This window comes from Saccostrea echinata, unplaced genomic scaffold (assembly GCF_033153115.1).
Source record: "Saccostrea echinata isolate AGI-Se365-2 ecotype Australia unplaced genomic scaffold, CSIRO_AGI_Sech_v1 ptg000006l, whole genome shotgun sequence".
Lineage (NCBI taxonomy): Eukaryota > Metazoa > Mollusca > Bivalvia > Ostreida > Ostreidae > Saccostrea > Saccostrea echinata.
Window position 1 is genome coordinate 7,273,475 of NW_026889755.1, and position 11,315 is coordinate 7,284,789.

The 11,315-nt window shown below is 32.9% G+C and overlaps 1 protein-coding gene across 3 annotated transcripts; it reads left to right on the forward strand.

Annotated features, from left to right (window-relative positions):
- The first annotated feature begins 4,586 nt into the window (after positions 1 to 4,586).
- Positions 4,587 to 10,776, forward strand: LOC133180475 (lysosomal proton-coupled steroid conjugate and bile acid symporter SLC46A3-like). Of its 3 annotated transcripts, none has more exons than XM_061314988.1 (5): positions 4,587 to 4,803; positions 6,918 to 8,079; positions 9,272 to 9,355; positions 9,740 to 9,896; positions 10,609 to 10,776. In XM_061314988.1, the coding sequence occupies exons 2-5, from the start codon at positions 6,957 to 6,959 to the stop codon at positions 10,733 to 10,735; spliced, it is 1,491 nt and encodes a 496-aa protein (XP_061170972.1). In that variant the 5' UTR covers positions 4,587 to 4,803; positions 6,918 to 6,956; the 3' UTR covers positions 10,736 to 10,776. The 3 variants fall into 3 exon arrangements, with proteins under 3 accessions (XP_061170972.1, XP_061170974.1, XP_061170973.1); XM_061314990.1 differs by having other exon boundaries at positions 7,979 to 8,079; XM_061314989.1 differs by lacking the exon at positions 9,740 to 9,896 and having other exon boundaries at positions 10,609 to 10,693.
- Positions 10,777 to 11,315: the final 539 nt, after the last annotated feature.

The following is an 11,315-nucleotide window of genomic DNA, read 5'->3' on the forward strand; positions in this document are numbered from 1 at the left end:
AGTAGAGCTAAAAACGATGTATTTGATGTAGGGGAAACTGTTTTCCACCAAATTAAAGGCCTTAAAACAAATACAAATGAAGAGGTAACTCAGAGCCTATATTTGAGGACCGTTGATCAGTTTATTGAAATGATAGATTAGTGATGTTCAATTTCACATGCTTCACACTTTTTCACTGTGTTAATCATGACGATTTCTGTTAGACTGTAAGTGTAGCTTTATTTTGCTAGTCAATTATCTGATTAAAAAAAGGAAGAGTATTACCATTTGTTTTTTTTTTTTAAATAAATATACAATAATGTATTACTTAACTGAGAGAACCAAACTGAGTCTAAATTCGGCAATATTACTGTTGATGATGAATGAGGCAGAGAATGGAGACTCACTGCGGTGCATGGGCCTCCTCAGTCTCCTGATAAATTTAAGCTTGACATGACGCAACCCTGCCTTACTCAACTTAACGGAAGCTTTAGTAAACCGATAGAAGAATTGCTTTATTTCATAATACATGTTTTTTCAAGCTATATGTATTGTAGAGTTTGATCAGAATAATTTTGAATTTAATGATTGTATTTTTTTCAACAAGAGTGATTTTTTTCAAGGCCTTCCATGAATTATAATTTGCCGTGAAAATTTAACTTGAAAGAATCTTTGAAATAAAATATTTACTACGCCTGGCATTTTTATCTATATTCACGTTAGTTACTTTCTGAAATGTTTTATTAAATGAAATAGATTTTAAATAAAAATTGAAAACAAGATGTGTTTGTGAAACACTGATGCCCCCGTATGGCAACTTACAGCAAAGGTTAAACTTTCTCAAAAGCAAATCAAATATGTTGGTACCCAAAGTAAGGTCATGTCTTGAGGAATAAACCTGTGAAATATGAAAGCTCTAGCAGCAACCATTGAATAGATATGGAAAAGGTTAAAGTTTTTTCAAAAGTATGTCAAACATCAAGGTCAAGGTGAAATCGTCCAAATTAATGGTGCCCAAGGAAAGGCCTTCTCCCAAGAAATACACAGATGAAATATGAAAGCCGAAGCACCAATCGTTCAAAAGTAATGACCAAGGTTAAGTTTTCCAAAAGTAGGTCAACCTCCACGGTCAAAGGGTCAAAGTTGTTCGTATCCAAAGGAAAGTCTTGTCACAAGGATTACACATGTGAAGTATGAAAGCCCTAGCACCAACCGTTCAAAAGTTATGGCCAAGGTTAAAGTTTTTCAAAAGTAGGTCAAACTCCTAGGTCAAAAGATCAAAGTTGTTGGTATTCAATGGAAGGTCTTGTCACAAGGATTACACATCTGAAGTATGAAAGCCCTAGCACCAATTGTTCAAAAGTTATGGCCAAGGTTAAAGTTGGGTAAAATTTTGTAAAATTGGGTCAAACTCCAAGGTCAAGGTCAAAAGGTCAAATATAATGGTACCCAAAGAAGGGTCTTGTCACAAGGAATACACATGTGAAATATGAAAGCTATAGCTCAAACCAATCAAAAGTTATGAGCAATGTTAAAGTTTTTGCGGTCAAAAAGATAAACAGACAGACAGACAGACGGACGGACAAGGTAAAAACTATATACCCCCAAATCTTTGATACGGGGGCATAAAAACCAGAAACATTCTGATCAAAGTCTTACCTTCCCCTCCCAGCGGTGAGCAGGGAAAACAGGTCCTATGCATGTACATCTATATATGTTATACTTTAAATCAATCTGTACATGCATAATCAGCAGGCTAACGAAAGAGGCAATGTAGCGGTGATGTATTCTTTTAAATGTAGCGGTAATGTAACCTTTTTTTGTAGCGGTAATGAGTGTGTAACGGTAATGACAATTTTGAAAATTTAGCGGTAATGATACGCACCCTAAATGTCGTATCGTATTTCAAGATAATTTTCACTATGATTCAACTATCAATTGTAAAATAAGTATTATTAATATGATAAATAAAAATAAATGAATTTAAAAAAAAAAATATCAGAAAATATGAAATTCTCTTCAACATATGGTACGTCCATGCGCTGCACGACGTAAAATGTAATGTTTCTTAAGATCTACATTAAAAAATAACAAAAAGTTAGTGTATTTCTTTGAGTTGCGGGGAAATAATTCATGTACTTAAAATTATTTAAAATAAAATTTTGTAAAATTATTGATATTTAAAATCTATAAAGGACGTTTCACGACTACAGGGCTACATGTATAAGTTGTCAAATTAGAATCGATGTAAAGCATCCTTATTTAGTGTAAGTAATTTTTTAAAATTAATTATACTCAAACAATGATTTATTGGGTCAGGGTATGTCCACAATGTGCGTAGGGGGGGGGGGGGCATTGATTTAGTTTTATTTTAAATATTATTGCTATGATAAAAGACTACATTTTCTTGTATGATATAAAATGCTGACCTGTGGCAAAGTTTCTGTGTAAACTCTTTTCAGTATGGTATGTCATGTCAAACGTTTCATTATTTGATATTTTCAATTTGAATTGTAAAATTTTTATTTGTATTCTATAATTTTCCATTTGTATTCTGTAATTTTCCATTTGTATTCTATAATTTTTATTTGCATTCTATAATTTTACATTTGTATTGTAAAAAAAAAAAATTTGAATTGTATAATGTTTTATTTGCATTCTATACTTTCCATTTGAATGTATAATTTCTTATTTGTATTGTAAAATTTCTTATTTGTATGCGATAATTTTTCATTTGTATTGTATCCGAGAATTGCTTACTGAGTATTTGTTTCGTTAGGAAGGATCTCATAAGTCAAGTTTTAGCTGATATTGTGTCGAAAACGAGCAAGGTGTTCCGAGTGCTCAAAGCAAACTGGTTTCCTATGTGTATTAGAGTAGACGGCCATTTGATTCTGAAATGGGAGATCTGGCCTATGGCAAATTAATAATATGCCCTTAGAAATGATGACTTAGAAAATAAATAATTTGATCTTGACTAGTGGTACCTAACACCCCACCCCACCCCCTTCCAAGAAACGGATTTGCCAGGAACTCCCCCCCCCCCCCCGAGAATTAAATGACCATCTCTTAGCATGCAACAATTAGAGGAGCCCATTTTGCGTTTGGCACCCGAAACACGTCGTTTGTTTTGAACACTATACTACCAAAAAAAAAAAAATGAACAACGAAATCCTTCGTAACGAAATAAATAAACAATCTCTCAGATACAATACAAATAAAAATTATCGCATACAAATAATAAAATTATACAATACAGATAATAAATTGGACAATGCAAATGGAAAATACAGATTACAAATAGAAAATTATACAATATATATGATTTTTATTTTACAATTACAAATGGAAAATATAGAACACAAATAAATGTTATAAATCCAAATGAAAAATTATACAATACAAATAAAAATAAAAAAAATTATACAATACAAATGTCAAATTATACAAAAGAAATGCAAAATTATACAATACAAATGGAAAATTAAAGAGTACAAATAAAAATTATACAATACAAATGAAATTTTATACAAAACAAATGGAAAATTAAAGAGTACGAGGGGTTATTAAAAAGTTCGTGGAATAGCGCCTTAAAATTAAAACCGCTTTAGGTACATGTACATCAATGAATTTTAACACATTTAGTTAGCATCATCTTTTCTATCTATAGAATAATCCATAAATCATAAGTTTTATTTTTTAATAAATTATCAATGTTTTTATGAGCAATGGTATGTCCAGGCGGTGCAACCTCAAATATGTCGCCTTTTCTACCTGAGTATAAATGAGAAAAATTCTTTTCATATGAGCATTTGTCATCAAAAAATCCCGTTAATTCCGACATGTGGTAAGACATAATTGTTTTGTAAAATTTGCAATTTTTACAACATTCTGTATGTTCTATGAAATTTTATCGTAAATATTATATGGAGTTCCAAACAATTAAGGTTTTGGAAATGACGTCAAAAAGGGGGAGGTTTTTTTCCCTAACATTCTATTAAGTTTCGCACCTGAAAAAACTGGTATAGACCTAGGGAATGTTTAAATGGGCTACAGAAGAATAAAATACATCCAGAGTGCTTGTTTTAAATACCCAGAATGATTTAGAGAGATGAAAGATGCACAGTAAATGTCGATTTGTAGTCAGGGTGTCAATAGTCAGTCATGCATGACCTTGTAAAGTCGTATAAACAAGACGGGCTTAAGTCATACTTAACTCCAGGTAATCTCATCAAGATAAGTGTACGAGGTAGAGAGAGCGGGGATTGAGAAACAATGAGGTTGTCGGACGTCATGAAACTAAACGGCGACAGCGCCGGGTGATCATGTCTTTTTTTATTTTCGAATAATTTGGCAAATTAACATATCAAGCTAAAATTTTCAACTTTTCTTAAACTTTTGTTGATTTATGTTCCTTACAAATTTTGTAAGCACAGACTACATAGTATTAATTTTATCGCATCAGTCCACGAACTTTATGATAACCCCCCGTACATGTACAAATAGAAATTATACAAAACAAATAGAAAAGATCGAATATTGCAACGTTTGACATGACACAGTGGTAAAACTACAGGTACATTATAGTTACAAGAAGGGTTTTTCTAATGTACATGCATGTATCTGTAATAGGTTAGTTGTAGGGGATCTAGAAGATAAGGAATACGGGTTATAATATCGTATAGAGCGGATGGTATCCCTCTAGTCTATCTAACATTAAAACATTCATATTAGAAAAAAAAACTTTGTAATATTCGTATAAAGCTGATAATATTTCTGTAATGTGAAGTAAACAATGGAAGGCGGACACTAGATGGTCGTAATGTAAGTATACAAAAAATACTACTGATATACTTATAACTATGTTTATACAGCTGTGCGTACTTCTATCTTCTACACACTCTGTGTTTGTGAATATGCAGGACCTTATTTTATTACAACTTCTTTATTTGTTTCACTTATCATCTTTGACTATGAACGGATTTAAGTTCATGACCAGTTTCTTAACTAAAAACAACTTGAATGAAAACAAATTAAAAATGCATTTTCGCCCAGTAGTTTGGGCTTACGTTTTCTAAGGGGACATGGACGAAAATAGCGAAAGGCGAAATTTTTATTGTGGAAGAAACTTTTGTTTTTAAATTTCCACTTCATGTTATTTGTGAAAATTCAATTTGAATAAACTTTGAAACATGTTAGACAATTGTTCCCCACTCTAACTCAAGTCAACTTATATACAAACCACAAACATTGAATACCAGGCCCGTAGTAGCGGTTCAAAAGCAGGGGGGGGGGGGCAACGTCCGCAAAAATCTGACAAGCAAAAAAAAATCTAATTTACTGTCCAAGTCCTGGAATTTGCAAGCATCTAAAGGAAAATTTCTACAGCAATATACTATACTCAGAAAAAAGTGGGTGGGGCGGGCCCCTCATGCCCCCTCCCCGCGTTCTACGGGCCTGAATACACTAGATACAGAATCCATCAGATGAGTTTAAACGTATATCAGCTGTTTGCACCTGTGACGTCGGTGTAACTCATGCGGGTAACCTTAATTACACCTACATGTACAGTGTAAGGCCTTTTTTTGTTCTCTTGTCTTCGGTGTTGATTTGTATTTGCTTGACCCCTATGCAATAAAGATAACAGTTTATGAATGTATACATTATTGCAGAGAAGTCTTAGAAATTGTTATGTTCCCCAAACGTAGTTTGGGAACATATTGTTTTTACTCTATTTTTCTTCTTCTTCTTGGTATATTTCTTCTTCTTCCTGAGTACTCTTTTGTACGCGACTGATACTCATCCGATTGAGGTGAAACCTTTTTAGGATTAATAGGTATGTTGTGTAAATTTGCGGAACGAAGGTCATTTTGCGCGCACATGCATGCACGTGCCGGCGCGTGCAATGAATGAAATGACTGATATGCTAAATATGGCCGTAACTTTTATATTTTTGATGAAATGCCTTGTAACTCATAACATAAAGATATATTTGTAGTATAGACAAGATGACATGGTTAAATGAGCATGAACTCATGCGCATGCATGTGTGCTTCGCTCTGATTGACTGATACATAAAACTCAGTATCTTCCTTGTTTTGGACAAAATACTTTGAAATTTAAGATATATTTTAGAAGGTTCTACAATACGATTATATGGAAATTCATGAAAATACGTTCGCTGCAATTTGACTGGTCGAAACTTTAAATGGCTATAACTTCATTAGTTTTCAACAAAATAGGGTGAAATTTAGAACATATGTAGGAATAATGGGTTCCTACATAATGCTAGTATCAAAATTGAATGTTGGGACATGCATGCACGTGTGCTTGAATTTGATTGGCTGATACTTGATAGACTGCATCTCTCTTAATATTTAATAAAATACTTGAAATTTATGACATGGATATATATTACAAGGCACAATAATATATATATCTAAGAAACCTAGAATATACGCACTAGCACGCGTCCTGAAATCTGATTGGCTAAGATTGTAAGTATTCATATCTTTCGTAGTTTTTAACGGAACACAAGTTCCTGCATTATTGAATTATCAGAAATAAATACGAGGACATGCATGATGTGTGCTGAATTCTGATTCCTTAATATTCAGTTACATTGCTGTAACTATCAACGTTTTCAGTGAAATTCTTTGAAATCTAAAATGTAGCTCTTTATTATAGCATAATATGAGACTAGTCTTATGCTTAATTTGTTATATGAGTATATTTTCACAAAATATTTAGACACAGTTATAAAGGTCTATAATACAAAGATTTTGCCACATTTAATGAAGCTTATAGGGAATAAGGCACCAATAGGGAGTAGAGGGCGTTTGGGGAACATTTGTAACGGTCTCCGTTACAATTAGAAATAGTTATTTACCAATTGCAATACTTAACAATGTGCATTAACGCATTGGATATTTTTAAAGCATTCCTCTGGACTTCTAGTCTACCCATAAGAGGCAGAAATGGATCAACAAAATAAAGATTGCACATATGAATCAAAATCGAATCTCGCTGTCAAGCGGAAGCGACTTCATTTCATTGTGGGACCTATAGTGCTTTTGCACTGTTTCGCATTGGCATTATCTTTAGCAGTAACCGCATTATATGCACCGTACATCATCTCCAAAACACTTTATCCCCACCGTAAATTGGAGTCATCGACTGGATCTATATGCGATACCAACCACTCGTCGACAACATCCAAAGAGAGTACAGTCATTCAAAAACAAGCTGCGTCATTTTCAATTTATACGTCACTGCTGACCTCACTTCCGGCCGCGTTTTCTTCTGTAATTCTTGGAACCCTCAGTGATCAGCTTGGTCGGAAGTTTAGTTTTCTCATTTCCTTCACTGCTCAATTGTTAAGTAAAGGACTCATGGCTACCTTTATTTATCTGGAAACTAATGTTTATTTACTTCTGATCGGGAGCGCAATCGAGGGCCTGGCTGGGGGTTTCCTCTTTGTCCTTCAGGCTTCGTTTGCATACATTGCAGATATTACAAAGGATGACAAGGAACGATCAGTATTCATTACTCTGATTGAAATGTGCTTAGGGGTAGGAGTGGTACTCGGCAAGGTTACCGCCGGATATTTCATCAAAGCTACCCACTACTTCTACCCCATGCTCACTGTCGCTTGCATATTTTGTCTTTTAAACCTTGTGGTCCTATTCATTTTACCAGAGACCCAAGAACGAAAAAAGGATAAAAATTCACATAATTTCTCTTTTCTCCTCAAGTACACCAAAAATGCCTTTTCCTTTTATGTTTCCAAGAACGACGAAGGAACACGATGGAAATACGTCACCTTTCTTGTAATAATTGGTTTTTATACTCTGACTATGACCGGCGATACTTCCGTTTTGACCCTATATCAAATTAGTCAACCATTTTGTTGGGGTTCGGTAAAAGTTGGTTGGTACGGTACCGTCAAGAATTTTCTTCAGAGCATCTTGTGTTTGGCAATGATCAAGGTTTTTCATAGGTGTATGAAGGACGAAGGAGTAGCAATACTTGGATCCGCCTCGGCAGTTTTCTACTGTTTGATCACTGCACTCGCTAGAAATGACGTCATGATGTATACAGGTAGGCATTCTTTTGAATTATTATTATTTTTATTCAAATCATAACTGCTTTTGTAAACTTTATTTTTGATAAATTTGTAAATATAAAGATTGGGTGTACATTAGTTACTATAGTTTTCCTGGCACGTAAAATATCAAAATCGTAAAAAAAAAGCCAGGAAAACGTCAGATATTTCGGACAAGGTGTATATGTCAACAGATTTTATCACTTTACTGATATTCGAGTAAAAATTTTAGTAATGCACTGTAGAAAGGCGGAACGTTCTCAAGAACATCTTTAAATGATTTAATTTAGATTGTAACGCATTATTTGATTGTTTGAAAAATTAGCCTATATTCCATAACCTGCGTTGTCCTGTCGCAAGATCTTTTTTGTCAAAAACATATATTTTAGATAGATTTATTTTTTTTTTAAATTATAATCATGTATAAATTTAAAAGTTACACCATAACCTGGGTTAGAACAGTTAACACATTAGCTGTAAGCATAACCTCTCCAAACCCAGATTACCTGTACATATTTACTTGCACATGTGTAACGGGTAATTTTTAAATCCATCCCTCAATTATGTTCCCCGAAGTTTGGGAGAATTGGGTTTTTTTTTCTTCTCCGGCACTTTTTTGTCCGCGAGTGTTCTTGGAAACTTTACCTATCCGATTGAGATGAAGCCTTTTTAGGCTTAATAGGTATGTTGTGTAGATATGCTGAACGAAGGTAATTTTTCTCGCACCTGCATGCACGTGCGTGCGCATGCAACGAGTGAAATAACTGATATAATTGAAACAGCTTTAAATGTACCATTTTGTATGAAATGCTTTAAACTCAGTACATAAATGTTAGGACTCCAAAATATTTTTCATGGTTGGGTTGGCATAAACGCACACGCATGCACGTGTGGTTCACCTTACTCCGAGGGGCTGGGACAAAAATTTCAGTACCTTCCTTGTTTGTTTATTTGTTTGTTTATGCATGCTCCAAAATGAATTAACTCTCTCTTTTTTTGAAAATTCATTCACATCGAATAAATGATAATATAGAAACAAATTATAAATCTTCACGTGTTAGTTTCCCCTTCTTTTATTCCGCCACATTACTTTGCATTTGCCTTTATTTCTTGAGCCCCTTTTCATTGAGTTTTTAGCAAAATGAAAATTTTCATTATTTTTCAAAGTACATAATGATAACATTTCAGCTCCGATAGTAGGCTTTGGTGCAATTCTACCGTTCCCGATGATCCGCGCCATAATGTCGAGAATGACCTCTAAACACAAGCAAGGTGATTTTAAAATTAGATTATTAGCGAGGTATACTGCTTATAATATGTTCCACTTGTAAGTGAAGAATAATATTAACAACAATATTGATAGTTAAGTAATACAAGCAAGAACAAAATCTGTCAATGTTTCTGTAAATTGTAATTACATAAGAAGATTTTTTTTTCTAGTTCAAAACCATTTCTTAAAGAATTATAGCTAGCGCAAAAATTTCTCTAATGAATTCATTTTTGGTTGGCTCCAATTTTCTTACTTAAATTTTAAAATGCTGAAAGCCAAATTTTAATCATACTGTAAACTTTAAAATGTACTTTTTAACGCTTTTCTAATTATTATTTTATCACACACAAAACATATGAATGATAAGCACTGTATATTTTCCCCAGGTTCGCTATTTGGCGGATTGAGTGCGGTAGAAATCCTGGGTAATTTAGCAGGAAACGCCCTCTTTAATACAGTTTACTCCCACACCGTGGATTTGTATAAGGGAGCTGTGTACTTTGTCATGTTTGCGTGTGCACTGATTTCACTGGTAATGCTGAGGTAGGTACTTAAAGGTGCACCCATTAAATAAATAAATAAATAAATAAATAAATAAATAAATAAATAAATAAATTAATTCATTCATTCATTAAAAAAGGATGCCGCTTATACGATACTTATTCATCTATTTATTTATTGATTCTTTGTTGCATTGTTCCTATGTTAATTAACTTTGACAATATGAGAGATTATCAGACTTTTTTTCTGGCTCAAAACTTTCCTAAAAATAGTCTGATAAAGAATTTGGCATAGTTATATATATTCATACTTACCTGGTAAAAATTTGCAAGTTTAAAGAAGTCCGATTTTTTTTTTTTATTTTTTTTTTTTTTTTAATTTTAAAGAAATATTCTCTGGTTAGTAGAATAATATTGAGTGAAAAAATGCTTATATGAATAAAGGTAGTTAAAATGAGTACTTATTTCTTTTTTATTATAAATACATGTAACTGTGTATTACTGTCACAAATTTAGGGCGAAATCAGTAAGAAAGTAAAAAAAAACTTAATCAGTAAAATATAAAAATTTTGAACTTTTTTCCTTACTTTTGAAGAGATAACACATCTTTGATTTTTTTTATCAACTCATCTTTTTTTTTTTTCTCATTTTCTAAAATTTAACATATAGGTACACCACAATACCAAATTTATCATAGTCGATACATAAATATATATAATTGATTAAAAAAAATAATACATTATTTTTTTTTTCAGTGTAACAGCTTTCATGTCGAAAAGGACCACTGTTTCTGTGTACGAATTAGAAATAAAACAAGACGAGAAGAAAAACGGAATTTACACCTCATCCGAGTCAGGATCTACTCAATCAAGTTACATGTAATTTGTTTTAATTGTTCCATAATAAAAGTAAACATACACCAGTTTTGCTTATAAAACATTATTTTATAACAGGTTTGTTAACAATGTATTAAGAACCATGGAATGACTCTTTTTCTGTCATGTTTGCGAGGAAAAAAATCACCTCGTCTCTCTTCTTGATTACACTAGCTTCTGGAATTTTAAGTAGGTGCTATAGATGTATCGAATATGCAGATGCAAAATTCTGCAGTATACTGACCGACTTTTTAACGAGTTTTATGAAAGAGACGTGTAAACACTTAACAAGCTTAAGACGTTTTTATTTTCTCGGAAGAGTGCATGCAGTTTTTGAACTTCCATGATATCAAGCATTCTGTTGCCTACGTGATGAGGAGATTTTCTAGAGATACGCGTAGTTAATCGTAATGATGATTAATTCTTACATCAGAAATTTTTTGGTATTCCTGTTTATTTGGAAACTCAATTCAGAAAGGATTGTTCCATCATACTCAGTAGAAAAAACAAATGAATTACAGTTGAACTTCTGTATATCAAACACTGCGCATGCTATTGTCCTTTCTGACATATTTTATTTGATTAAA